The sequence below is a fragment of the Rana temporaria genome, chromosome 8, assembly GCF_905171775.1.
Source record: "Rana temporaria chromosome 8, aRanTem1.1, whole genome shotgun sequence".
Taxonomy (NCBI): domain Eukaryota; kingdom Metazoa; phylum Chordata; class Amphibia; order Anura; family Ranidae; genus Rana; species Rana temporaria.
Window position 1 is genome coordinate 180888160 of NC_053496.1, and position 25959 is coordinate 180914118.

At 43.7% G+C, this 25959-nt stretch overlaps 4 protein-coding genes across 4 annotated transcripts; all 4 read right to left on the reverse strand.

Moving 5' to 3' along the window:
- Positions 1-1879: 1879 nt before the first annotated feature.
- On the reverse strand, positions 1880-9389 carry LOC120910093 (zinc finger protein OZF-like). The gene is made up of 6 exons (XM_040321956.1): positions 9265-9389; positions 8063-8208; positions 6982-7070; positions 6710-6901; positions 6431-6581; positions 1880-3271 (listed from the first exon to the last, which is right to left on the reverse strand). Exons 2-6 carry the CDS (start codon positions 8094-8096, stop codon positions 2265-2267), a joined length of 1473 nt encoding a protein of 490 aa, XP_040177890.1. The 5' UTR covers positions 8097-8208; positions 9265-9389; the 3' UTR covers positions 1880-2264.
- Positions 9390-14649: 5260 nt separating this feature from the next.
- LOC120910074 (gastrula zinc finger protein XlCGF57.1-like) lies at positions 14650-17206 on the reverse strand. The gene is made up of 4 exons (XM_040321929.1): positions 17198-17206; positions 16993-17081; positions 16760-16901; positions 14650-16455 (listed from the first exon to the last, which is right to left on the reverse strand). The coding sequence occupies exons 3-4, from the start codon at positions 16803-16805 to the stop codon at positions 14909-14911; spliced, it is 1593 nt and encodes a 530-aa protein (XP_040177863.1). The 5' UTR covers positions 16806-16901; positions 16993-17081; positions 17198-17206; the 3' UTR covers positions 14650-14908.
- A 19-nt stretch (positions 17207-17225) lies between these two features.
- LOC120910189 (gastrula zinc finger protein XlCGF66.1-like) lies at positions 17226-19450 on the reverse strand (the record flags this gene model as incomplete). The annotated part of the gene is made up of 4 exons (XM_040322074.1): positions 19410-19450; positions 18513-18633; positions 17408-17578; positions 17226-17321 (listed from the first exon to the last, which is right to left on the reverse strand). Coding segments are annotated over exons 2-4 (345 nt in total), but the record flags the coding sequence as incomplete, so codon positions are not given.
- Positions 19451-21994: 2544 nt separating this feature from the next.
- Positions 21995-24567, reverse strand: LOC120910161 (gastrula zinc finger protein XlCGF17.1-like). Its single transcript, XM_040322042.1, has 3 exons — positions 24464-24567; positions 24223-24379; positions 21995-23017 (listed from the first exon to the last, which is right to left on the reverse strand). Exons 1-3 carry the CDS (start codon positions 24548-24550, stop codon positions 22257-22259), a joined length of 1005 nt encoding a protein of 334 aa, XP_040177976.1. The 5' UTR covers positions 24551-24567; the 3' UTR covers positions 21995-22256.
- Positions 24568-25959: the final 1392 nt, after the last annotated feature.

The window sequence follows — 25959 nt, forward strand, 5'->3', positions numbered from 1 at the left end:
CGCCGGCTCAATGCTTAGTCGACGTGAACGTAACCTACGCCCATCCCCATTCACGTACGACTTACGCAAACGACGTAAAATACGACGCTGTTCCGACGATTCCGACGTCCATACCTAACATGACTTACCCCTGCTTTATGAGGGGTAAAGTTACGCCGGTCGTACGCCTTATGTAAACAGCGTACTTTAATACGCCATTTAATACGCCGGGCGCAAGTACGTTCCTGAATCGGCGTATCTAGCTCATTTGCATATTCGACTCGGAAACATACGGAAGCGCCCCTAGCGGCCAGCGTACATATGCACCCCCCATACGGCGGCGTAGGAGACTTACGCCGCTCCTTTCTTGGCAACCGTGAGGCGTATCTGATTCTATGAATCAGGCGCAAAGATACGACGGCGCACATTTGGACTTACGACGGCGTACGTGGAGATACGCCGTCGTAAGTCCTTTGTGACTCCGGGCCCTGCTCTCTATTTTCTCTTCTGGATTCCCGGAGGACTTTTTCCCGTTGTGAAAACCGGTCATGTGTATGCTTTTCCAAAGGCAAAAAAATGCGCATGCTCAAAATCAAGTATGAGACGGGAGCGCTCGTTCTGGTAAAACTAGCGTTCGTTCTGGAGATAGCACTTTCATCAGCATTCTGAACAGCAGAAAACGATCTGAAGGCACAAAGACTGAAAAGCGCGAATCGTCTCCCACTAAACTTTTACTAAGGCGCAATTACACGAGATCAGCAAAAGTGTGGCGCTATTGGAATTGAACTTCCCCTTTATAGTGCCGTCGTACGTGTTGTATGTCACCGCGCTTTGGACCGGCGGGGTTTTGTATGACAGTCTGTATGCAAGACAAATGGAATGTTGGCTTAAACTTGTCTTGCATACACACGGTCGCACAAATGTTGTCGGAAAACTACGAACGTCAAGAACGCCGTGACGTACAACACTACGACGAGCCGAGAAAAATTAGGTTCACTGAATCCGAGCATGCGTAGGATTTTTGTGCGTCGGAATTGGCTACAGACGATCAGAATTTCCGACAAGAACTTTTGTTGTCGGAAAATCTAAGAACCAGCTCTCAAATTTTTGTTGTCGGAGATTCCGACAGCAAGTGTCAGATGGAGCCTACACACGGTTGGAATTTCTGACAAAAAGCTCACATTGAACATTTGTTGTCGGAATTTCCGATCGTGTGTACGCGGCATAATTCATCTCAAAGGTGTTCTATCGGGTTAAGGTCAGGACTCTGTGCAGGCCAGTCAAGTTCATCCACCCCAAACTAACTCATCCATGTCTTTATGGAGCTTGCTTTGTGTACGTTCTCCACCATCCACACTACATTCTCCGACAGCTCTACTCCCACTATCGACACTACAGTGTCTGACAGCTCTCCTCCACCATCCACACTATATTCATTGGTGGGGGGGGGGGTGGATTATCTATGGTGGAGGGGGGATTATGGTGTGGGGTTGTTTTACAGGGGTTGGGCTTGGCTCCTTAGTTCCAGTGAAGGGACCTCTTAAGACATCAGCATACCAAGACATTTTGGACAATTTCATGCTCCCAACTTTGTGAGTTCTAACACGACTTGCGCACCAGTGCACAAAGCAAGGTCCATAAAGACATGGATGAGCGAGTTTGGGGTGGAGAAATTTGACTGGCCTGCACAGAGTCCTGACCTCAACCCGATAGAAGGATAAATTAGCGGAGACTGTGAGCCAGGCCTTCTCTTCCAACATCAGTGCCTGTCCTCACAAATGCGCTTCTGAAAGAATGGTCAAACATTCCCATAGACACCCTCCTAAACCTTGTGGACGGCCTTCCCAGAAGAGTTGAAGCTGCTATAGGTGCAAAGGGTGGGCCAACTCAATACTGAACCCTGCAAACTAAGACTGGGATGCCATTAAGATTCATGTGCGTGTAAAGGCAGACGTCCCAATACTTTTGTTAATAAGTGTACAAGAGGGGAAATTTAGCCCAGAGCTAACTAACCTACCAGCACGTCTTTTGTGTGTAGGAGGAAACCGGAGCACCCAGAGGAAACCCAAAAGGGAAAACATGCAAACTTCATGCAGATAGAATTTGAACTAAAGACCTCTGTGTTGCCAGGCACTAACCACTAAGCCACGGTGCTACCCCGTGTTTACCTATTACTGAAATATCCCTGGTGGGGGAACATAGCCCATTAGGAAACCATTTTTTTTATGCCATATAGCTCTTCTATAGGGGAAAAGTTAGATGCCACCATTCCTTTATCAATAATATCAAGAAGCATGTGTTTTCTCATGTCTCGCTAGATTTCCTTTATGTATAAAGGATTTCTTGCACTTTGAACACGAGAGAGCGCTCTCCCGAGTGTGACTCCTCTGGTGTTTATCAAGGCTGCTTTTATGGGGAAAACATTTCCCGCACTCCGAACATATACAAGGGCCCGCCCGAGCGTGAGTCTTCTGGTGTTTAAGAAGGCTGCATTTTTGGGAAAAACTTTTCCCGCACTCCGAGCATGAATAAGGACGCTCGCCCGTGTGAATTCTTTGATGCGTAAGAAGGCTGCTTATCTGGGAAAAACATTTCCCGCACTCTACACAGGAATAAGGACGCTCCCCTGTGTGACTTCTCAGATGTTTATCAAGATCCGTTTTCTGTGTGAAAGACTTTTCGCATTCGGGACAGGGAAAAAGACGCTCGCCTGTGTGAAATCTCTGGTGTGTAATGAGCTTTCCTTTAACAGAAAAAGATTTCCCACACTCTAAACATAAAAACGGGCGCTCGCCCGTGTGAATTCTCTGGTGCAACAGAAGGTTTGTTCTAAATATGAAGCATTTCCCACACTCTAGACAGGAAAAGGGGCGATTAGACGTGTGAACTCTCTGGTGCCTAAGAAGGTTTACTTTTTGAGGAAATCCTTTTCCGCACTCCGAACACGAAAAAGGAGATTTGTTTTTGTGGATTTTCTGGTGTGCGAGAAGGTCTGCTGTCTGAGTGAAATGTTTCCCGCACTCGGAACACGGGAAAGACTTGTGGATTATCTGGTGTTCGGAAAGTGCTCTTTTGTCAGTGAAGCTCTTCCCGCACTTCGAACATGGGATATTGCGCTCCCCCGTGTGTATTTTTTGGTGTCTAAGAAGGCTTCCCTTTTGAGTAAAAGATTTCTCGCACTCTGAACATGAGAAACGTTTCTGATGTCTGTTTTGGTCAACGGAATTTACTTTTTCAGAAGACTGTGCAGTGCTGAGATTTCTCCTTGAGGTCTTCTGAGGGCGATTTCCACCTGGAAAAAGCAATTGTTTTATAATAATCGTAAAGAATTTATCACATTTAGCTGGCAAGAGTCATGTTGGTTGGTCTAATGCCTCGTACACACGATCAGGCTTTTGTCCGACTGAATTCCATTGGAGGAAAAGAGAACATGTTCTCTATGTAAACTTTGATGGAATTCCTCTGAATATCCGATGGAAAAACTCAGATGGCCATACACATGGTCGGAATTTCCGATGGAAAAAGTCTGTCACTTTTGTCATCGGAAATTCCGATCGTGTGTACGAGACATTACAGTCTACAGATTTAGAGAGTTGATGCATTAAATTGGGTTCAATTCTAAAACCAAAATTATGAATACAAAGCAAATAAAGCATACAATACACACAATCCCAAAACTGGCCGACTAGGTTATAGCTTTTGTCCCGATGAGTGTGTTATATTGAGGAATGGAGATGGACCTTTCATATGGTGTACAGTATCTCCTCCTCATTTGTTGGGAACATGACGTTTTATTGAGGAATGGAGATGGACCTTTCATATGGAGCATTTAGATGTGGAGTAGATACATCAATGATGTTGTTATGGTCATCCTCTAAGTCTCCTCAATTTTTTTCCTTACTGAACGCATTTTTGGGAACATGACATTATATTGAGGAATGGAGATGGACCTTTCATATGGTGTACAGTATCTCCTCCTCATTTGTTGGGAACATGACCTCATATTGAGTAATGGAGATGGACCCTCTATATAAGGAACATTTAGCTGTGGAGTAGATACATTGATGATGTTGTTATGGTCACCCTCTAAGTCTCCAAGAAAAAATCCTTACTGAACGCATTTATTGGGAACATGACGTTATATTGAGGAATGGAGATGGACCCTTTATATGGAACATTTAGTTGTGGAGTAGATACATCGATGACGTTGTTATGGCCATCCTCTAAGTCTCTTCAATTTTTTTCCTTACTGAACGCATTTGTTGGGAACATGACATTATATTGAGGAATGGAGATGGACCTTTCATATGGTGTACAGTATCTCCTCCTCATTTGTTGGGAACATGACGTTATATTGAGGAATGGAGAAGGACCTTTCATATGGTGTACAGTATCTCCTCCTCATTTGTTGGGAACATGACGTTATATTGAGGAATGGAGAAGGACCTTTCATATGGTGTACAGTATCTCCTCCTCATTTGTTGGGAACATGACGTTATATTGAGGAATGGAGAGGGACCTTTCATATGGTGTACAGTATCTCCTATTTATTTGTTGGGAACATGACGTTATATTGAGGAATGGAGATGGACCCTCTATATAAGGAACATTTAGCTGTGGAGTAGATACATTGATGATGTTGTTATGGTCATCCTCTAAGTCTCCTAAAAAAAAAATCCTTACTGAACGCATTTGTTGGGAACATGACGTTATATTGAGGAATGGAGATGGACCCTTTATATGGAACATTTAGCTGTGGAATAGATACATCGATGACGTTGTTATGGTCATCCTCTAAGTCTCTTAAATTTTTTTCCTTACTAAACGCATTTGTTGGGAACATGACGTTGTATTGAGGAATGGAGATGGACCTTTCATATGGTGTACAGTATCTCCTCCTCATTTGTTGGGAACATGACATGATGTGAAGTTGTTTATGGTGGTTATAGATTAAACTTTTATTCTATTTTATCGTCTTGTAAATATTACTCTATGAAAGCAGCAAAAAAACTGTGTTTGAAAGACAAGCTGTTCATAAGTTATTACTGTAAATCTAGAAATGGCAAATTAACTTTCTAGCTTTGCCATTCTGCTATTTATAATTCTGTCATATTTTAGCTGATGATACTGTGATGGATCAGGTAAAATTCTGTTTACATCTATGGGGGTGCTTGCTTGTTCCCTGCTGGGAGCTGGACGCTGGCAGCTTTTCTGACTGCCCGTGTGAGGTATCATGTTTCAGTATAGCAGCAGACTCTTGTCATTGACTTTTATACATCCCTGGCTCAGCTTGCATATCAGCCAGATTTCTTCTCCGTCTTTTTTTCCACAGCAACAGGTGATTTCAGCGTCATAGCCCCTCCAGCACCACCCCCTCCCATCGAATGAGGAATGTGAAACAAACATGGCGCCTCCACCCAGAAATAAGCCTGACTTGGTGACGCCCAGATCATGGAGGATGTTCACCTTACATGGACAGAACCAATCAGAAACTATTAATACCTAGATAACATTGTGCTAATGATACACATGCTCACCGCCTTAGTAGCTTATCTATAAAACCCCCATGTATCCGGAACCAATAAGGAGAGTATCATCAATCTGAGGACAGTCTCGGTGTGATCCTTTCTCGTGCATGCACTTACGCCGCGTACACACGATCTGGCTTTTGCCCGGCCAAATCACATCGGAATTCCATCAGAAAAATATAGAACATGTTCTATATCTAAACTCTGATGGAATTCATCGAAATTTACGATACAAAAACTCAGATGGGGCTACACACGACTGGAAAATCTGATGGAAAAGGTCCATCAGACTTTTTCAATCGGAAAATCCGATCGTGTGTACGAGGCATAAGTCATATAGGTTTAATCAGGACGGGGCGTATACTCATCAGATGATTGGTCTGTACCAAAACAATACAAAGGACCTTCTCCAGTTTTAGGACATTTTGGTTAAACTATACATACGTTTTCAAGGCCGCGTACACACGATCGGTTAAACCGATGAGAACGGTCTGATGGACCGTTTTCATCGGTCCAAACCGATCGTGTGTGGGCGCCATCGGTTATTTATCCATCGGTTAAAAAAAAGCCAACTTGTTTTAAATTTAACCGATGGATTCCTAACCGATAAAAAAAAAAACGATCGTTAGTAGGCACAACCATCGGTTAAAAATCCACGCATGCTCAGAATCAAGTCGACGCATGCTTGGAAGCATTGAACTTCGTTTTGTTCAGCACGTCGTCGTGTTTTACGTCACCGCGTTCTGACACGATCGTTTTTTAACCGATGGTGTGTAGGCACGACTGACCATCAGTCAGCTTCATCAGTTAACCAATGAAAATGGTCCCATCGGATGGACCGATCGTGTGTACAGGGCTTCAGAGGTTAATAGAACATTTGAACAGTTTTTTCTGTTTTTGCACATAATGTTTTTTTTACTTACCTTTGCTGTTATCTAAAGATGATTCTTCCTGTTCAGTTGTCCCCACCATTCCAGCCCCTTGCTCAGACTGCTGATCGCCCAACACATATGTCTCATCTTCTTCTTCTTCTTCCCCTTTAACCACAACTTTTATACCTATACGTTCCTCATCCTGAACCCCAAAAATGATGGGAAAAAAAAAACACCCGTAAATGTAAGCACTGATAACAACAGACCATACAGAAGAATTATTTAATCTCATAAATCCTATTTGAGTTCTGAACTCTCCTTTCTATCTACCTGATGATGGTGGGGGATGGTGTGACCTTCCTGTGTGGAATCCCGGGGATTCAGAGGACGGGGACATCTCTCTGGTGGCTCCATCAATTGATCCTTATGACCTTCGGAAAGTTCCTTCATCAAACCGTACTCCTCATCCTCCACTTCTAACTCTTCCTTAACGACAATGTTATAATCCCCAAGGTTTCCGCCCTGCAGATATAACGAGACGTTCATTGTAACAAACAGGCTTGTGTATAAATGATAATTGCCAGTTAATTTTATTAGTCTACCTGATCATGGTGGGGGATGGTGTGACCTTCCTGAGTGGAATTCCGAGTACGAGGACCTCTCTTTGTTGAGTTTCTTTTTCTGGATCCATCTGTAGGAAACACACACACTGAATGAATAAATTTAGCCGGATTCAGAAATCACTTATGCCGACGTATCTTCTGATATGCCGCGTAAGTGCACGGATGCGCCGTCGTATCTCTGCGCCTGATTCTTGAAATAACATACGCCTGAATTTTGGCTCCGACTGACGTAAGTCTCCTACGCCGTCGTATCTTGGGCGCATATTTACGCTGGCCGCAAGGGGCGCTTCCATTGATTTACACGTTGAATATGTAAATGAGCTAGATACGCCGATTCACGAACGTACTTACGCCCGTCGCAGTAATCTACGCTGTTTACGTAAGGCGTACGTCCGGCGTAAAGTTATTCCAAATAAAGCAGGTGTAAGTCATGTTAGTGTATGGACCAGGGAACAGCCGTCGTATTTTACGTTGTTTACGTAAGTTGTACGTGAATGGGGCTGGGCGTAGGTTACGTTCACGTCGTAGGCATTGAGCGTCGTATCTTAGGGAGTATATGCAACGTGATTCTGAGCATGCGTGCGCATGCGCCGTTCGTTCGGCCCTTCATTTGCATGGGGTCACGCTTCATTTTAATAGATCACGCCCACTTCCTTCCTACTTTGAATTAGGCGGGCTTACGCTGACCAATTTACGCTACGCCGGCGCAACGTTGGGAGCCGAGTGCTTTGTGAATACTGTTCTTGCCTCTATATGTTACGTCAGCGTAGCGCATATGAGATGCGCTACGCCGGCCAAAAGATGCGCCGCACTACGAGAATCCGGCTATTTGTTTCTATGTGTCTATCAGATGATAGGGGATCTAGGTGGACTCTCTGTACTGCTCTCTCCTTTACAATAATGTGCACCACCCTACAGTTTGGGCCCCACTGTTAGCAGGGAATACAGAGGACGGGGACATCTCTCTGGTGGGTTCCCATTACTGGATCCATCTGTAAGAAACACCTTACAGATGAATACTCCGTACTGCTCTCTCCTTTACAATAAAGTCTCCTCTTACCCGGTGATGTGAGGGGCGGCTGATTCTCCATCATGACGTCCTTGTAGAGATCCTTGTGTCCTTTCTGAAATCTGCTCCTTCACACCAATCTAATTCTCCTCCTCTTTTATTTTGTCCGTCACAATAAAACTATTCTTGATTCCACTCTAAATATCCAAAAATGTTATTAAATCATTAACCATGTGACAAATGGTTAATGTGAAAAAATAGACAGTGGCATTTCAGCACTCAATACTACGTCTTATGCTACAACGTATATTACAGACCCCATTTAACCTTATAAAATAAAAAATAAATAAAAAACATAACAACATTACAAATACAACATTGAAATATATATATTCCTGCCCTCTCAACCGTTTTGCCACTATAGAACCCATGAAAAAAAGTGGAACCCCACTAATAAGTATGATGTCATCGATAGCTCACTATACATCAGCGTGATCAGCAGGTTGTTGAGAGATTTCAATAGAAGAATAATTAATAAGGTGTGCTACCACCCTACCCATTATGAAATAATTAAAAAAATAAAATGGATGATGCACTTAGTTTTGCACTCCTGTGACCCAGATTCAGACAACAGTGAGCTAAAGTCCGTTGCCGATGCAGGCTCTGCAGTGATCCCAACAATAATGTTGGGATCTACCCAGATGCCTGATCAGCAGCTGGCTAAGTCTCTCAGAGTGCTGCTGACAGCCGGAGCTGCCTCCCTACACAGTCTGGTTCTCCAGTGAGTTGGATAAATGGCTCTATATTTAGGATGTATCCGGTCTATAAACCAGAGGCTCTGGATGGACAGTTGGATAAATGGTTCTATATTTAGGATGTATCTGGTCTATAAACAAGAGGCTCTGGATGGACAGTTGGATAAATGGTTCTATATTTAGGATGTATCGGGTTTAGGGTTGACACCTAATCCCTTAAACCCAAACACATATGAATAACGCAGGTTCTGATGTTAAATTATTGCAGATAAGGCACCAAGTGAGTTTAATTAACACCTTAATCATCCACAGACCATGTGTAATTAATATGTTTTCGGGTTTAAAGGGATGAGGTGGCAACCCTAATCCGGTCTATAAACCAGAGGCTTTGGATGGACAGTTGGATAAATGGCTCTATATTTAGAATGCATCAGGTCTTCAGAAGTATACGTACATGAATGATATAAATACAGAATGTATAAAATATTGTCTTATTACCTCCTTCCAGTTCCAGCAACGTCTGCTTTTTACTTACTCCCACCTCACCTCTCACCTCAGAACTTCCTGTCTGCACCAGACATCACTTCCTGTGACCTCAAATCACTTCCTGTGACCTCAAATCACTTCCTGTTTGTATCGTTTACTGACAATACTTCAGCTCACCATCTCGTAGACATAGAGGATTTAAAAACAGTCTACGTTGTTTTTTAATACTTTGACAAACTGCATCTTAGAGCATTTTAAAACAGGTCTGTGTATATTATACCTGAGTTCAAGCCAACACAATGAAGAAATATAATGAAAATAATTAGATTGTGTTTTATATGTTTGTAGGGATGGGGTATCCCTCTAAATTCTTTGATCTGGGAGGCTGGGTTCACATATGTGTGAAATGGATGCAGATTTCCCCACATCCAATTCGCAGGATGTGATTGTGACCAGGTCTCAATGAAGCTGGTTCACACAGATCCCGGGTAGGGTTGCCACTAGGGTTGTCCCGATACCGGGACAACCCTAGTTGCCACCTCATCCCTTTGTGAATTTCACAGGTTCTGAAGCTAATTTAATGCAGATAAGGCACCAAGTGAGTTGAATTACCACCTTACTCAGCCACAGAACCTGTGTAATTAATGTGTGTTCGGGTATAAAGGGATGAGGTGGCAACCCTAATCCGGGGCGGCCACGGTCCTTATTGCAGAAGGGTCCTCCTGTGTGTGTTTGGGTCCAGTTCAGGTGTGAATTCAGGCAAAGATTCTGACCAGATTTGCACCTGAATCGGTGAACACCTGACCCCAGGCACAAACCCACAGCCTCACGTATGTGAATCTGGCCTTAGTGAGCTTTTTTTCTTTTAGCTAGACAAAGCCGACTGCAGAGGTCCACCACATGGAAGTGGACCTCTGGTGAGAGTAGGGTTGCCAATTCATCCCTTTAAAACCAAACGCATATTAATTACACAGGTTCTGTGGCTGATTAAGGTGGTAATTAAACTCACTTGGTGCCTTGTCGGCATTAAATTAGCCTCGGAACCTGTGTAATTCATATGTGTTCGGGTTTATAGGGATGAGGTGGCAACTCTAGGTGAGAGACTTGAGTAGGTAAGGAACCTTCCCAGTCATGTTCTGCATAGAACCTTAAAAAATCACCATAAGCACCTAAAGGTCGATGTCCAGCTAATAAAGCTCTGTAAAGGAGGGACCCAGACCTTTTTTTTTAATTTATCATATTTATTTATTTTGCTCGTGCTCTCCAAGTGTGTGCCACTGAACTTATGTTTTGCATTCCCTTTTTCACTTAGGATGGAAGGTGTAGGTCCTTGGGCCTGAAGTTTCGGTCCTCACCAGCCTTGGGGGGCATCTCTCTTCAGGAGAGCCCCCATCAAGTACTTATTGGTCAGCTTCAGCTGATCATGAGGAGAGGGGTCTGCCGGGCCTTTTGGCTAAGTGGACCTGAGTGTCCCACATGACCCAAGCAGCCATCTTGCGTCAGGCAGAGCCTTTTTAAAGGCCGTGGCTCCCGGGTTTTGGCAAGTGGACAGAGGAAGGAGAGGGAGAGAAATAGCGCTAGGGAAAGGTTCCTGACGAGGAGGGTAAGCATAGGGTGTGATCTCTTCTGGACATTCTCCTGGTTGGGACCTGATGGTCTTTCCCTATTCGGGTCCCCTCTCAACAAGCACTGTCATTCCAGGCCTGTATCTGAGTGGCCTTCAATACAAGTTTATTGCACCTGCCTTTGTGGATTATTGTCTCTGCATCATGCTGCACCCCACCTACACACTTATCTGTTGTATTGAACGGCATGAGGTTTCTTTTGACGTTTGCTGATATCAAGTGGTGGTTCTGTGCCCCTACAACGTGTTACTGATGTGATTTGGTATGGAGGAAGAAAGTACTGGGCCTCAACATCCTGGTGTAGGACCAGAAGGGGCACTTCACAGTACAAGAGGTGATAGCAACCTTGTGAGTAAAGCCTCGTACTCACGGCCGGTTTTCCAGACGGGAAAACTGCGAGGAGAGCTTTTGGCCGAGAATCCCGGCCGTGTGTATACTCCCTCGCAGTTTTTCTGATGGGAAAACCGCCATACAAAAAAAAAAGAACCAGCTCTCTTTTTTTTCCCTTCGGAAAAACCGGCGGACTTTTTCACGTCGGTTTTTGGCAGTTTTCCTATGGGGAAAAACTGCAATGGAGCATACACACGGTCGGGATTCCCGATCAAAGCTCTCATCTGAGTTTTCCTGACGGGTAAGGGGAAAAGTTAACGAGCAGGTTCTCGGCTTTCCCCTCGGGCCTTCCAACAGGAACTTTTCCCGTCGGAAATCTTGCACGTGCATAAGAGTGGAAAGAGTCATCAGGGAGTGTACAGGGGAAGCCACATGAGAAACTCCTTGCATTGTCATCTTAACCAAGGAATGGGAAGATATCGGCCTTTGGAATAAGGTCACCAGCACCGAAATCTGGCCTTTGATGATACTCTGGGCAAATTGTTCATCCAGGCTCAACAGCAGAAAGGCCAGAATTCATCATTGAGAATTTTCTTGGATGAAAGGTTTTCTGCCTGCACCAAAGAAAGTATGCCTCCCCGTCAGGAGACTAATACAGCTAATTTTCATTCCTATGCAACTGATGTTCACTTTCAGGCAGCTAATATTTGCTAATCGCTGGATGTTCTTCAGCTTTCCCGTGATCTGTGGTCCTGCTTTTGCTGACTGACACATCCTTTCCCTAAAGAAAAAGATCTGGGTCCCTCCCTCACTGAGCAACACTTCAGCTCCTGGAGGGCAGGGACTGATGTGCATGTACAATATACATGCCATATTACCAAAAGTATTGGGACACCTGCCTTTTTCAGGGGTTGGACCCAGCCCAACCCCTGAAAAACAACCCTACATCATAATCCCCCCTCCACCAAATTATTTGGACCAGCGCACAAAGCAAGCTCCATAAAGACATGGTTGAGCGAGTTTAGGGTGGAGAAACTTGACTAGCCTGCACAGAGTCCTGACCGCAACCCAAAATAACACCTTTGGGATGAATTAGAGCAGAGATTGTGAGCCAGGCCTTCTCGTCCAACATCAGTGCCTGACCTCACAAATGCGCTTCTGGAAGAATGGTCAAACATTCCCATAGACACCCTCCTAAACCTTGTGGACAGCCTTCCCAGAAGAGTTGAAGCTGTTATAGCTGCAGAGGGCGGGCCAACTCAATATTGAACCCTACGGACTAAGACTGAAATGCCATTAATGGCGGCAGGTCATCTCTCCTGCGTGAATTGCCATAACTGTATGGCGACTCGTGCAGTTGCGTGGCGCTCTTTCGCTCCCACGTCCGCTGCGGGATCATGCCCACGGGTTAGACGGACTTGATGTCCGCTGGCGACCCTACGATTGTCTAGTACAGAGGCAGAATGGGGATCTGCCAGTGTAAACAAGCGGATCCCCGTTCTGACAGGAGACTTGACAGAGATCTTCTGTTCCCTGTGATATCTGTCATCTCCCAGTAAGCCCATCCCCCCTACAGTTAGAACACGCCCAGGGAACACAGTTAAAGTGGTTGTATCTTTCGGATTCTGCACGTTCGTTTTTGTTTGTTAAAACGATAACGAAAATTCCTGAAATTCGGACAAAAATGCACTCGGACGAAAACGAATGCACATGTCTACTGATCAGGCCCCCCACCAAAAAAGGCTGCTGCATCGCCATTTTACTCACTGAAGGTATTTCTCCTAATCAGCCGAGGCCTGTTTTACCTTGTTCTAACGCTGGCTCTACAAGAGGCAGGAATTATGATTTCTTAATCACGGCCAGGACAAGTACTGTCAGTGAGTAAAGGGGCAATGTGGCGGCCTTTTTTGGGGGCATCAGATCAGCTCTGGGGGGTGGCTGTGACAGTTTTATAACGGGACACAGTATTGTCCTGGTATGAAGGTGCCCGGGACAGACCTGCAAAATGTGGGACTGTCCCGGCCAATCCGGGACACTTGGTCACCCTAAGCCTTTTCAATTAAAATGACTGAATCTGAAAAAGTTGAGACTTAATATTTATTTACATAAACCAGAAGGAAAATTGAGAGATCATCATCAACAAAGTTTTAAATAAAGCACATTGAGAATACATTAGATATATTATTAAGGAATTTTCCACCTCTGGGACCAGCAACAAGCTGTCTTCTTCAATAAAGGAGAGCCAATTTTCTTACAGACAGATTTCTTTACCACTCCCTTTTGGTGAGATCCCTGGGCTGAGTTCCAGGGTCTGCACACCTGCTGCGCCCATATTAAGGGGTTCCCACCATCCCTGTGGTGAGTTTATGGGCCTGTACACCTGCTGTGCCCATTATGAGGGATTCCTACGATCCCTGCGCTGAGTTTCTGGGTCTGTACACCTGATTAATCCATTATGAGGTGTTCCCACCATTCCCTTGCTGAGTTCCCAGGTCTGTACACCTGCTGTGCCCATTACGAGGGGTTCCTACCATCTCTAAGCTGAGTTTCCAGGTCTGTAAACCTGCTGTGCCCACTATGAGGTGTTCCCACCATCCCTGTGCTGAGTTCCCAGGTCTGTACACCTGCTGTGCCCATTACAAGGGGTTCCCATCATCCCTGTGCTGAGTTCTTGGGTCTGTACACCTTATGTGCCCATTATGAGGGGTTCCCGCCATCCCTGTGCTAAGTTCCCGGGTCTGTACACCTTATGTGCCCTTTATGAGGGGTTCCCACCATCCCTGTGCTGAGTTCTTGGGTCTGTACACCTTATGTGCCCATTATGAGGGGTTCCCGCCATCCCTGTGCTAAGTTCCCGGGTCTGTACACCTTATGTGCCCATTATGAGGGGTTCCCACCATCCCTGTGCTGAGTTCCTGGGTCTGTACACCCGACATGCCTATTATGAGAGGTTCCCACCATCCCTGTGGTGAGTTCCAAGTTCCAAACATCTGTTGTTCCCATTTATGGGGGATTCCCACTACCACTGCGCTGAGTTCCCAGGTCTGTACACCTACTGTCATCATTTTGAGGGGTTCCCACAGTCTTTGCTGGATAAAGACTATGAAATAGACATGTGCAATTCATTTAGTCCTGAATTAGTTTTTTAATGAATTTTGACAAATTCGTTAATTCTGAAATCTCCAAATTTCCAAATTTTTCAATTTCTGAATTCTATGATTTCCGAATTCGAATTTTTGAAATTTCGCATTTGCAAAATTTTGGATATTCTAAATTTCGGAAATTGGAATGTCCGAATATTACACATTTTGGAAATTTGGAAATTCGAAAAATTCAAATTTAGGAATTTCTAAAATTCGAACATTAGAAAATCGAAGATTGGAAAATCAGAAATTTGAAAAATCAAAAATTCGGAATTCCGAAAAATGTAAAAAAAAAAAGGAATATAACGAAAACAAACAAATTTTTCGGCAGTGCACATGTCTATTATGAAATACCCCCATGGCCACCAGAAACTTTGATTGGAGGAGCTCAATGGAGTCCCCAAGAGACAAAGAAAGCCAGTAGGGAACGCAGATCCATCTATAACTAAAATATAACTTTCAGGTGGACTGACGCTTTAAAAATTCTTTACTACACAGTTCTTCCATGGGTCAAAGGAGTCATTTATATTTAATACCCCCAGAAGTTCGGTAATGTCCTCAAAGCATATGCTTCTTCCGATGTCGAATTAGATTGTCTTTTCTAGTGAAACATTTGCCACAATCTGGACACGAAAATGAACTCTGGTCTACATGAAGCTTCTGGTGTTGGACAAGGTTGAATTTCCGGGTGAAACACTTTCCGCACTCCAGACAGGGAAATGGCCGCAAGCCCGTATGCGTTTGCTGATGTCGTGCAAGAGCGCCTTTCTTTATGAAACATTTGCCACACTCTGAGCAGGAAAATGGCTTCTCACCAGTGTGGACTCTGACATGAGTGTCGAGGTTCCCCTTCTGCGAGAACCGTTTTCCACAATCGGGACACGAGTAGGGCTTCTCCCCAGAGTGCCCTCTCTGGTGTCTGAGAAGCTTCGATCTCTTTAGAAATGTTTTGCCGCACTCCTGGCATGAAAAGATCTGGCCAGTGTGAGCCCTGTGATGTAAAAGGAGATCAGCCTGCGTTTTGAATGACTTCTCGCACTCAGAGCATGAGTAAGGGCGTTCGGCTACGTGCGTTCCTTGGTGTCTAAGGAGTTCTCGTTTCTGTATGAAACACTTCCCGCACTCTTGGCAGGAGAACGGCCTCTCGCCGGTGTGGAGTTTGATGTGCGTGTTGAGGCTCCCTTTCACCGAGAAACTCCTCCCGCACTCGAAACAAGAAAAGGGCTTCTCGCCGGTGTGAACCCTCTGGTGTATCTGAAGATCCGATTTGGCCAAAAACGATTTCTCGCATTCCGAACACGTGAAGATCTCCTCGCCCGCCTCAATCCTCTGATGGACGTGGAGCTCATACTTGGTTTTAAACGTTTTCCCGCAATTCGAACACGACAAAGACTCCTCAAACTCATGAAGCTTCTGATGTCGGACAAGACACAGTTTCTGTTTAAACCGTTTGCCGCACTCCAGGCAGGAAAACGGCCTCTCTCTCGTGTGAGTTCGCTGGTGTATGATGAGAGTTCCTTTCCGTACAAAACCCTTCCCGCAATCCGTGCACTTAAACGGCATCTCACCGGTGTGCAGGCGCTGGTGCTCGATGAGTATATATTTGGCTGTAAAAGTTTTCCCGCACACGGTACACACAAAAGGTCTTTCGCCAGTATGGATTTTCAAATGCTTGAGAAGGTCCGATTTTTGTTTGAAGGATTTCTGGCACTCACGACAAGTGTAGAGACGCTCTCCGTTGTGATGTCGCTGATGTCTAACAAGGTGTGATCTCAAGATGAAAGATTTCTCGCACTCTGAACAGGAAAACAAGCTTTGGCCCGTGTGCAGTCTCTTATGTCTAAGAAGATCGGCGTTCTTTCTAAAACTCTTATCACATTCGGAACATTGAAATGTCTTATCACTGCGATGTCCACCAATATCTGAAGAGTATTCCTCGGGCTTGGAGGTACCCAGTGATCCATCTATACAGTAAAACGCAGGTTGTATGTTTTCGACAGCGGGGTTTACTTCTACAGAATATCTGGCAATTCCATTTTCTTCCGTGTTATATTCTGGAGATAAAAAAACAGGTCCCTCCGGGGAATTCCACACATCGTATCCAGCTGTTGGGAAACATTTTTATCATGGAGAACATTTTAATATTTTGCATTCAGAAGGTGTGTCAACTAGTGTAGAGCAGTAGATTTTTGGTAGTTTTATACATTTTATATTATTTCTAAACTTACGCTGATGTTACAACTACGACCAATTCCATGTCAAACTTTTGGCTCTGATAGTCACATCTCTTATGTATTGGAAACATGACGTTATATTGAGGAATGGAGATGGGCCCTTCATATGGTGTACAGTATCTCCTCCTCATTTGTTGGGAAACATAAAACTGTTTGTGTATATATTTATTCTTACCTGTGCTGAGATCTACAGATGATTCCTCATCTTTAATTGTCACCATAATTTCACCCTCTTCTGTTGATTGCTGATCACCTCCTATATCATCCTCCTCTTCTTCCTCTTTAACTTCTATTTTAATATCAATCAATTCTTCATCCTAAACCCACAACATGTTATTAACATCTGAAACTACAGAAGAAAATTATATGGATTCATACAATTTCAGGTAGATGATCAGACTCATCTACCTGATCATAGTGAGGGATGGTCTTATCTTCCTGTGTGGAATCCAGAGGACGGGGACATCTCTCTGGTAGGTTCCCATTACTGGATCCATCTGTAGGAAACACACACACTGACTGAATACATTGTTTCTATGTGTTTATCAGATGATGGGGGATCTAGGTGGAGCCTCCGTACTGCTCTCTCCTTTACAATAAAGTCTCCTCTTACCCGGTGATGTGAGGGGCGGCTGATTGTCCATCATGACGTCCTTGTAGAGATCTTTGTGTCCTTCTAAATACTCCCACTCCTCCATGGAGAAATAGACAGTGACATCCTGACACCTTATAGGAACCTGACACACATAATGATACAGTCACCATCCAGACACATCCCTTGTCTGTTACTGGATAATGTCCCAGAATTCCCAGCACTGCTCACCTCTCCTGTCAGAAGCTCAGTGATCCTCTTGGTGACTTCTAGAATCTTATTCTTCTTGTTTCTCTCAGGGATGAATGAGGGAGATGGAGAAACTGTAATGGAGGATAGCACATGGGAGCTACTGTTGCATGTCAGCCGCTCTCCAGATATCTTCTTTACTACTTCATAACCCTGTGTAAGAATAGAAAATAGCAAGTATTCCTCAATAGATTCTAAAAATCCTCCTCACCTCTCCAGTCAGTTGTTTGTTCTATTAATAGAGATAAGAGTGATGTCATGTGACCTCCCAGAATCCTCCTCACCTCTCCGGTCAGGTCTGTGTTTTATTAATAGAGATAAGTGTGATGTCATGTGACCTCCCAGAATCCTCCTTACCTCTCCGGTCAGGTCTGTGTTTTATTAATAGAGATAAGAGTGATGTCATGTGACCTCCCAGAATCCTCCTCACCTCTCCGGTCAGGTCTGTGTTTTATTAATAGAGATAAGAGTGATGTCATGTGATCTCCCAGAATCCTCCTCACCTCTCCGGTCAGGTCTGTGTTTTATTAATAGAGATAAGAGTGATGTCATGTGACCTCCCAGAATCCTCCTCACCTCTCCGGTCAGGTCTGTGTTTTATTAATAGAGATAAGAGTGATGTCATGTGACCTCCCAGAATCCTCCTCACCTCTCCGGTCAGGTCTGTGTTTTATTAATAGAGATAAGAGTGATGTCATGTGACCTCCCAGAATCCTCCTCACCTCTCCGGTCAGGTCTGTGTTTTATTAATAGAGATAAGAGTGATGTCATGTGATCTCCCAGAATCCTCCTCACCTCTCCGGTCAGGTCTGTGTTTTATTAATAGAGATAAGAGTGATGTCATGTGACCTCCCAGAATCCTCCTCACCTCTCCGGTCAGGTCTGTGTTTTATTAATAGAGATAAGAGTGATGTCATGTGACCTCCCAGAATCCTCCTCACCTCTCCGGTCAGGTCTGTGTTTTATTAATAGAGATAAGAGTGATGTCATGTGACCTCCCAGAATCCTCCTCACCTCTCTGGTCAGGTCTGTGTTTTATTAATAGAGATAAGAGTGATGTCATGTGATCTCCCAGAATCCTCCTTACCTCTCCGGTTAGCAGGTGGATAATCTCCAGGGTGAGGTCCAATATCCTGTCGGTCATGTGACTTTGGTCCTCATCCATCCTCCCTTGAGGTGGTTCTGAAATCTATACAAAACACTCCTCTCTGCAGAGACAATAAACTGAAAATTATCTGGATTGTAGACCCCTTGATGGGAATATACTTTACGGTGGAGACCAACTCTTCTAGTTCTACTGCCAGCATTACCAAGTTGCATTCAGTTGCTTCAGACTTCTCATTAATGCTAGATATGGCTTTACTGGCGCTGTGTTGAAGGACTTGTGAGTTCTAGGGGAACAGTACAATTTTATTTATTTTCTTCACTTCTTTTTTTTGGTGTGTGTCAAATAATAAAAAAGACCTCTTAATTTGTAAACCAGGTATCTGAGAAAAGGGTCGGGTGCTGAAGATAGCTTTGAAAGAGAACGAAGGTCGGAATTTTTTTGTTTTTTGTCCATTTGACAGCCTATAAAAGGGACCTGAACAAGATATTTATTAAAACTTTGTACCAAATTAAAGCCTTAAAAAAAAAAAAAAAACTATCAATGATTTAGAATGACCTCTGGTCAGCAAATGGTCATTAGAACTACAGAACATACTACAAGTCCTCGTAGCTCAATTTTGTTATTTAAATAACTATATATATATATATATATATATATATATATATATATATATATATATATATATATATATATATTTATATATATATATTGAACGTGAGCAGCACTGTGGTATATGTCAAAGCTATAGAGATGACTCTTATTATATATGTTTGCAGTGGTGCCTTCTGGAGATAAAAGACATCACAGTGACTATGGAGGAAGAAGACGGACATGATGGGGGTTACTGGGTGTAAATATAAAATAATATCGTATTACCTCCTCTGCTGTCAGTTCCAGCAATGTCTCCTCTCTACTTCCTCCCGATTCACCTCTCACCTGGAACTTCCTGTCTGTACCTGACATCGCTTCCTGTCTGTATATTACTAACTTCCTGTCTTCTCTTCACACGACTTTGCCCTCAAGACTTTGCCTGTACGCCTGCACTCGAGTCCATAGGAACTCGAACATCTGTTGCCTTCCCCATAGAGTTCCTGGTCAGATAAACTCCTCATTGTGGTTTATGACCCTAATTTGGTATCTAGTATACCAGCTCACCACGTCCTTAACTAGTTCCAGTCCCGGGTAACTGAAATGTATTTTATACATGTAAAAATTAGATTTTTTTGCTAGAAAATGACTTGGAACCCCCAAACATTATATATACACACTCTTCACACCTGCCTCCAGCGCCGTGCCTTTTGGCTGGAACCAGGGGAATTTTTGTTTCCTGGCCGGAGGGCCTGCCATCGTATTGCACGATGGTCACTTTCTACTCACTCTCCTACCTTCCTTTTCCCCCACTTTCTTTTTTTTTTTTACCCCTGTGTTGTCACTTTATGTCTTTTTTTGTTGGTGCACGTTTGTACACCTTGTCTGTGATGATTAGGGTGCCGGTACTCGGTCCAGCCCTGAAAGTCTTGGGAGTGGGTGGACATGGCCTTCTGGCTTAGTTCGCCTGCTCTCATGGGGTCTCCCTTCGGGGGAGCCCCACCAAGGAGGGTTCTGTTTCGGCAGACCCTCCAAGGAAGTTGGGTCCGTGTCGGTTTCGGCTGCACGGACCACTGTTTGCTCTAGTCCCCGTCTGGAGCCTAATGCCCCGGGGGATCAGAACCAGGTCCTTCGTGAGGAGGACCGTTTGACGCAGCACCCGTTGCACGTTTTTGTGATTACACTCTTTATGTGTGTGCACATTTTTTCTGCACCGGGTGGAGTTTTTGAGCTTGTGTTTTGCACGCCACAGGCTTTTCAATAGAAAAAAAAAACATTATATATATTTTTAAGCAGATACCCTAGGGCAGTGATGGCAAACCTTGGCACCCCAGATGTTTTGGAACTACATTTCCCATGATGCTCATGAACTCTGTAGTGTAGTTGAGCATTATGGGAAATGTAGTTCCAAAACATCTGGGGTGCCAAGGTTCGCCATCACTGCCCTAAGGAATAAAATGGTGGTTGTTGCAAATTTTTGTGCCACACAATATTTGCCTTTCTTGCTATTTTTAAATCACCAATTTTCTTAAAAAAAATACACTTTATTGAGTTTTAGTGCACACAAACCCAATATAATACCCAATATTTTGGCAAAACATGAATGATGATGTTATGCCGAGTAAATTGATACCTACAGTGCATTTGGAAAAACCCTTCACTTTTTCCACATTTTGTTATGTTACAGCCTTATTCCAAAATGGATTCAACTCATTATTTTGTTCAAAATTCTACAAACATAATGACAACGTGAAAGAAGTTTGTTTGAAATCTTTGCAAATTTATTAAAAATAAAAAAATCTCGCGTACATATAGTCAGTATTCACAGCCTTTGCCATGACACTCAAAAATGAGGTGCATCCTGTTTCCACTGGTCATCCTTGAGATGTTTCTACAACTTGATTGGAGTCCACCTGTGGTAAATTCAGTTGATTGGACATGATTTGGAAAGGCACACACCTGTCTATATAAGGTTCCACAGATAACAGTGCATGTCAGAGCACAAACCAAACCATGAAGTCCAAGGAATTGTCTGTAGACCTCCGAGACAGGGTTGTATGGAGGCAAAGATCTGGGGAAGGGTACAGAAAAATTTCTGCAGCATTGAAGGTCCTAATGAGCACAGTGGCCTCCATTATCCATAAATGGAAGAAGTTTGGAACCACCGGGACTCTTCTTAGAGCAGGCTGCCCAGACAAACTGAGCTATCGGGGGAGAAGGGCTTTAGTCAAGGAGGTGACCAAGAACCCGATGGTCACTCTGACAGAGCTCCAGCAATTCTCTGTGGAGAGAGAAAAACCTTCCAGAAGAACAACCATCTCTGCAGCACTCCACCAATCAGGCCTGTATGGTAGAGTGGCCAGACGGAAACCACTCCTCAGTAAAAGGCACATGACAGCCCGACTGGAGTTTGCCAAAAGGCACCTGATGGAGTCTCAGACCATGAGAAACAAAGTTCTCTGGTCTGATGAAACAAGTGTAACACCCGTTGCACGTTTTTGTGTTTTACTCTTTATGTGTGTACACATTTTTTTGGCACCGGGTGGAGTTTTTGGGTGTGTTTCACACGCCATGAGCTTTTTAAAAAAAAATGGTGGAGAGATTAGAATCTCCACCCCAAACTCGCTCATCCATGTCGTTATGGACCTTGCTTTGTGCACTGGTCCAAATCATTTGGTGGAGGGGAGATAATGGCGTGGGGTTGTTTTTCAGGGATTGGGCTTGATCCCTTAGTTACAGTGACGGGAACAATTAAGACCTCATCATACCAAGACATTTTGGACAATTTCATGCTCCCAACGTTTTGGGGACAGCCACTTCCTGTTTCAACATGACTGCGCACCAGTGCACAAAACAAGGTCCATAAAGACATGGATCAGCAAGTTTGGGGTGGCGGAGCTTGACTGGGTTGAGGTCAGGACGCTGTGCAGGCTCCATAAAACTGTTCTATGAAAATTAAAGAGATAAGTTCATGAGGCAGCATGCACCTCGTTGGTCTCAACTCATTGTATGCCTTCGGATTTTTCAAAGTGGCTGAATTCCTGGAGTTCAGCTAGAAAGGCTTAAACAAGATAAGTTCATGAGGTAAGCATGAAGTCCTGGAGTCTAGCGATAGCTGAATTTATTTTCCAGTAATCAGCAGGCATGTAATCTCAGATGTCCAATTAGGTGTTCTTTCCGAGTGTAACATTTCCCGCACTCTGAACAAGAAAAAGGACGCTCACCTATGTGACATCTCTGGTGTCTAATAAGCTTTGCTTTCTCTATAAAACATTTCCCGCACTCAGCACATGAAAACGGCTTCTCGCCAGAGTGGAGCTTTAGGTGCATGGTGAGGTGTCCTTTTTGTGCAAAACATTTTCCGCACTCGGAACACAAAAAGGGCCTCTCCCCGGTGTGACTTCTTTGGTGGATAATGAGTTTCGGTTTGCTAATGAAGGACTTCTCACACTCGGAACATGAGAATGGAAGCTCACCGCCCGTGTGTCTTCTCTGGTGTCTAAGAAGCTGTCCCTTCTCTATGAAACATCTGCCGCAGTCTGAACAGGAAAACGGTCTTGTACTAGTGTGGAGCTTCAAATGCTTATTGAGATTCCTTTTATGTGGAAAACATCTGCCGCAATAGCAACATGAAAAGGGCTTTTCCTCGTTGTGAACCTTCTGATGTATAATAAGTTCCTCTTCCTGTATGAAGGATCTACCACACTCTAAGCAAGAAAAGATCTTCTCACATGAAGATTCTTGGAGATCAGAGGAATCCGTTGATCTGTCTATGTGGTGTAACCTTTGGATAATAGGGTGTACTTCTGGAGAATATTGTAAAATACCACTATCTTCTGCATTATAATTAGGACATTTAAGATGTGCCTTTGAGGTATTCGGGGCATCAGCTGCATCTATTGAAAAGAATAATGTCTATCAATATCAAAGGCATATTTGTGTTTTCAGAGGTCATCTATATTGGTCTACTAGAACCTTCATACGGCGTACAGTATCTCCTCATTTGTTGGGAACATGACGTTATATTGAGGAATAGAGATGGACCTTTCATATGGTGTACAGTATCTCCTCCTCATTTGTTGGGAACATGACGTTATATTGAGGAATGGAGATGGACCTTTCATATGGTGTGCAGTATGTCCTCCTCATTTGTTGGGAACATGACGTTATATTGAGGAATGGAGATGGACCTTTCATATGGTGTACAGTATCTCCTCCTCATTTTTCGGGAACATGACATTATATTGAGGAATGGAGATGGACCCTTTATATGGAACATTTAGCTGTGGAGTAGATACATTGACGATGTTGTTATAGTCATCCCCTAGGTCTCATCAATTTTTTTCCTTACTGAACGCATTTGTTGGGAACATGACATTATATTGAGGAAAGGAGGTGGACCTTTCATATGGTGTACAGTATCTCCTCCTCATTTGTTGAAAAGATGACATTATATTAAGGAAAGGAGATGGACTTTTCAGATGGTGTACAGTATCTCTTGCTCATTTGTCAGGAACATGACATTATATTGAGGAATGGAGGTGGACCTTTCATATGGTGTGCAGTATCTCCTCCTCATTTGTTGGGAACATGACGTTATATTGAGGAATGGAGATGGACCTTTTTTATGGTGTGCAGTATCTCCTCCTCATTTGTTGGGAACATGACGTTATATTGAGGAATGGAGATGGACCTTTTATATGGTGTATAGTATCTCCTCCTCATTTGTTGGGAACATGACGTTATATTGAGGAATGGAGATGGACCTTTCATATGGTGTACAGTATCTCCTCCTCATTTGTTGGGAACATGACGTTATATTGAGGAATGGAGATGGACCTTTTTTATGGTGTACAGTATCTCCTCCTCATTTGTCGGGAACACAACGTTATATTGAGGAATGGAGATGGACCTTTCATATTATTGCCTTACTGTTCAGGTGACATTACCATCCCACATTTCTTATACTGGGGTCACAAGGACAGGACATGAAGGAACATTTCTGCCCTTTGATCACAAAAAAGCCAGAAAGGAATCTTTCAAAAGAAAAAATGTCTGGAATTAATTTTTAATTTGTCAAGTGAAATTGATATACTCTTACCCATCGATATAAGGGACTGCTGATTCTCCAAAATGACGTCCTTGTAGAGATCCTTGTGTCCTTCTAAACACTGCCACATTTCTGTCACATCATCCTCATGCATTTCATCATCATCTTCTTCTTTAACAATAACATTAAAATCAGTCAGGCTTCCACTCTGAATGTATAAGAAAAAAAAATAGTAACAAGGTAGAAGTTGTACGGGCTGAAACACAAATTTCATTGATGGTTAAGGTTCTACCTGACAGTGCTGTGGTATATGGTGGTCCTCCATCATGACGTCCTTGTAGAGATCCTTGTGTCCTTCTAAATACTCCCACTCCTCCATGGAGAAATAGACAGTGACATCCTGACACCTTATAGGAACCTGACACACACAATGATACAGTCACCATCCAGACACACCCCTTGTCTGTTACTGGATAATGTCCCAGAATTCCCGGCACCGCTCACCTCTCCTGTCAGCAGCTCCATCATCTTCTTGGTGACTTCTAGAATTTTATTGCAATTTATTTTAGGTGTGAGTGACTGAGGTGGGGACACTGCAATAGAGGACGGCTCATGGGGAAGACTATTGGGTGCCAGTTGCTCATCAGATTTCTTCTTTACTAGTTCATAATCCTGTATAAGAAAGGGCAGTAAGATTATCACTAGAGTTGAGCGAACTTTGGGCACCCCAAAGCACCCTCCCAATGTTGAGGGCATGTGGCCTGGTGCGGTTCAGGAGAGGGGGGGCCGCACTCTGTCCCCCCCTCTTTTCTGCGGCCGGCCAGGTCAACGTGCTCGGATAAGGGGTCTGGTGTGCATTTTAGGGGGAACTCCACGCCATTTTTTTTTAAATTTGGGGTGGAGTTCCCCTTAAAATCCACACCAGACCTGAAGGGTCTGGTTATGGATATTTTGGGGGAACCCCACGTCATTTTGTTTTTGAATTGATGGCGGGGTTCCCCTTAATATCCATACCAGACCTAAAGGGTCTGGTTATTGAATTTGGGGGGACCTCCGCATTTTTTTTTTTTACTAAAAGTCCGTGTCCCATTGACTTCAATGGGGTTCGGGTTCCCGAACCAGAACTTTTTTTTAAAGTTCGGGTTCGGGTCCGAATCCGAACATCCAGGTGTCCGCTCAACTCTAATTATCACTAAATATATTACCACAACTCCTCACCTCTCCAGGCAGGTCTGTGTTTTATTAATAGAGATAAGTGATGTCATGTGACCTCCCAGAATCCTCCCCGCCTCTCAGGTCAGGTCTGTGTTTTATTAATAGAGATAAGAGTGATGTCATGTGACCTCTCAGAATCCTTCTCACCTTTCCGGTCAGCAGGTAGATGATCTCCAGGTTGAGCGCTATTATCTTCTCGGACAAGTTCCTCTGCTCTACGTCTATCATTCCGATGGTCATGTGATCTGTATAGGGCGCTCCTCTCTGCAGGTGGATAATACATTGAGAATTATCTCCACTGTGGGGCTCTGGATGGGGATATATGAAGTGATGGAGAGGTCTTTCTATAGTACTACAGTATATACTAGTGTCTACCAGTAGATGCATTTAGTGTTTTGTTCTTATTTCCCCAATATGTGTATGTAGTGTATAAATGTGTGTTAGAGACCTTAGATTGTAAGCTCCTGGAGGGCAGGGACTGTTGTGAATGTACAATATATATATGCAAAACGCTGAGTAAATTGATGGTGCTCTATAAGTACCTGTAATCAATAAATATATGATATTGTCAGC

Coding starts and splice junctions, on each gene's coding strand:
- LOC120910093 (XM_040321956.1), bottom strand. CDS start 8,096: ATGATGGAGAATCAGCCGCCCCTCACATCACCGG. Junction 6,902..6,981: donor CCATCCCCCACCATGATCAG/GTAGACTAATAA, acceptor TTATATCTGCAG/GGCGGAAACCTTGGGGATTA. Junction 6,582..6,709: donor CCATCCCCCACCATCATCAG/GTAGATAGAAAG, acceptor TTTGGGGTTCAG/GATGAGGAACGTATAGGTAT.
- LOC120910074 (XM_040321929.1), bottom strand. CDS start 16,805: ATGGTGACAATTAAAGATGAGGAATCATCTGTAGATCTCAGCACAG. Junction 16,456..16,759: donor ATCTGTAGATCTCAGCACAG/GTAAGAATAAAT, acceptor GTTTCCCAACAG/CTGGATACGATGTGTGGAAT.
- LOC120910161 (XM_040322042.1), bottom strand. CDS start 24,550: ATGGAGGAGTGGGAGTATTTAGAAGGACACAAGGATCTCTACAAGGAC. Junction 24,380..24,463: donor ATATACCACAGCACTGTCAG/GTAGAACCTTAA, acceptor TTATACATTCAG/AGTGGAAGCCTGACTGATTT. Junction 23,018..24,222: donor GCAGTCCCTTATATCGATGG/GTAAGAGTATAT, acceptor TCTTTTCAATAG/ATGCAGCTGATGCCCCGAAT.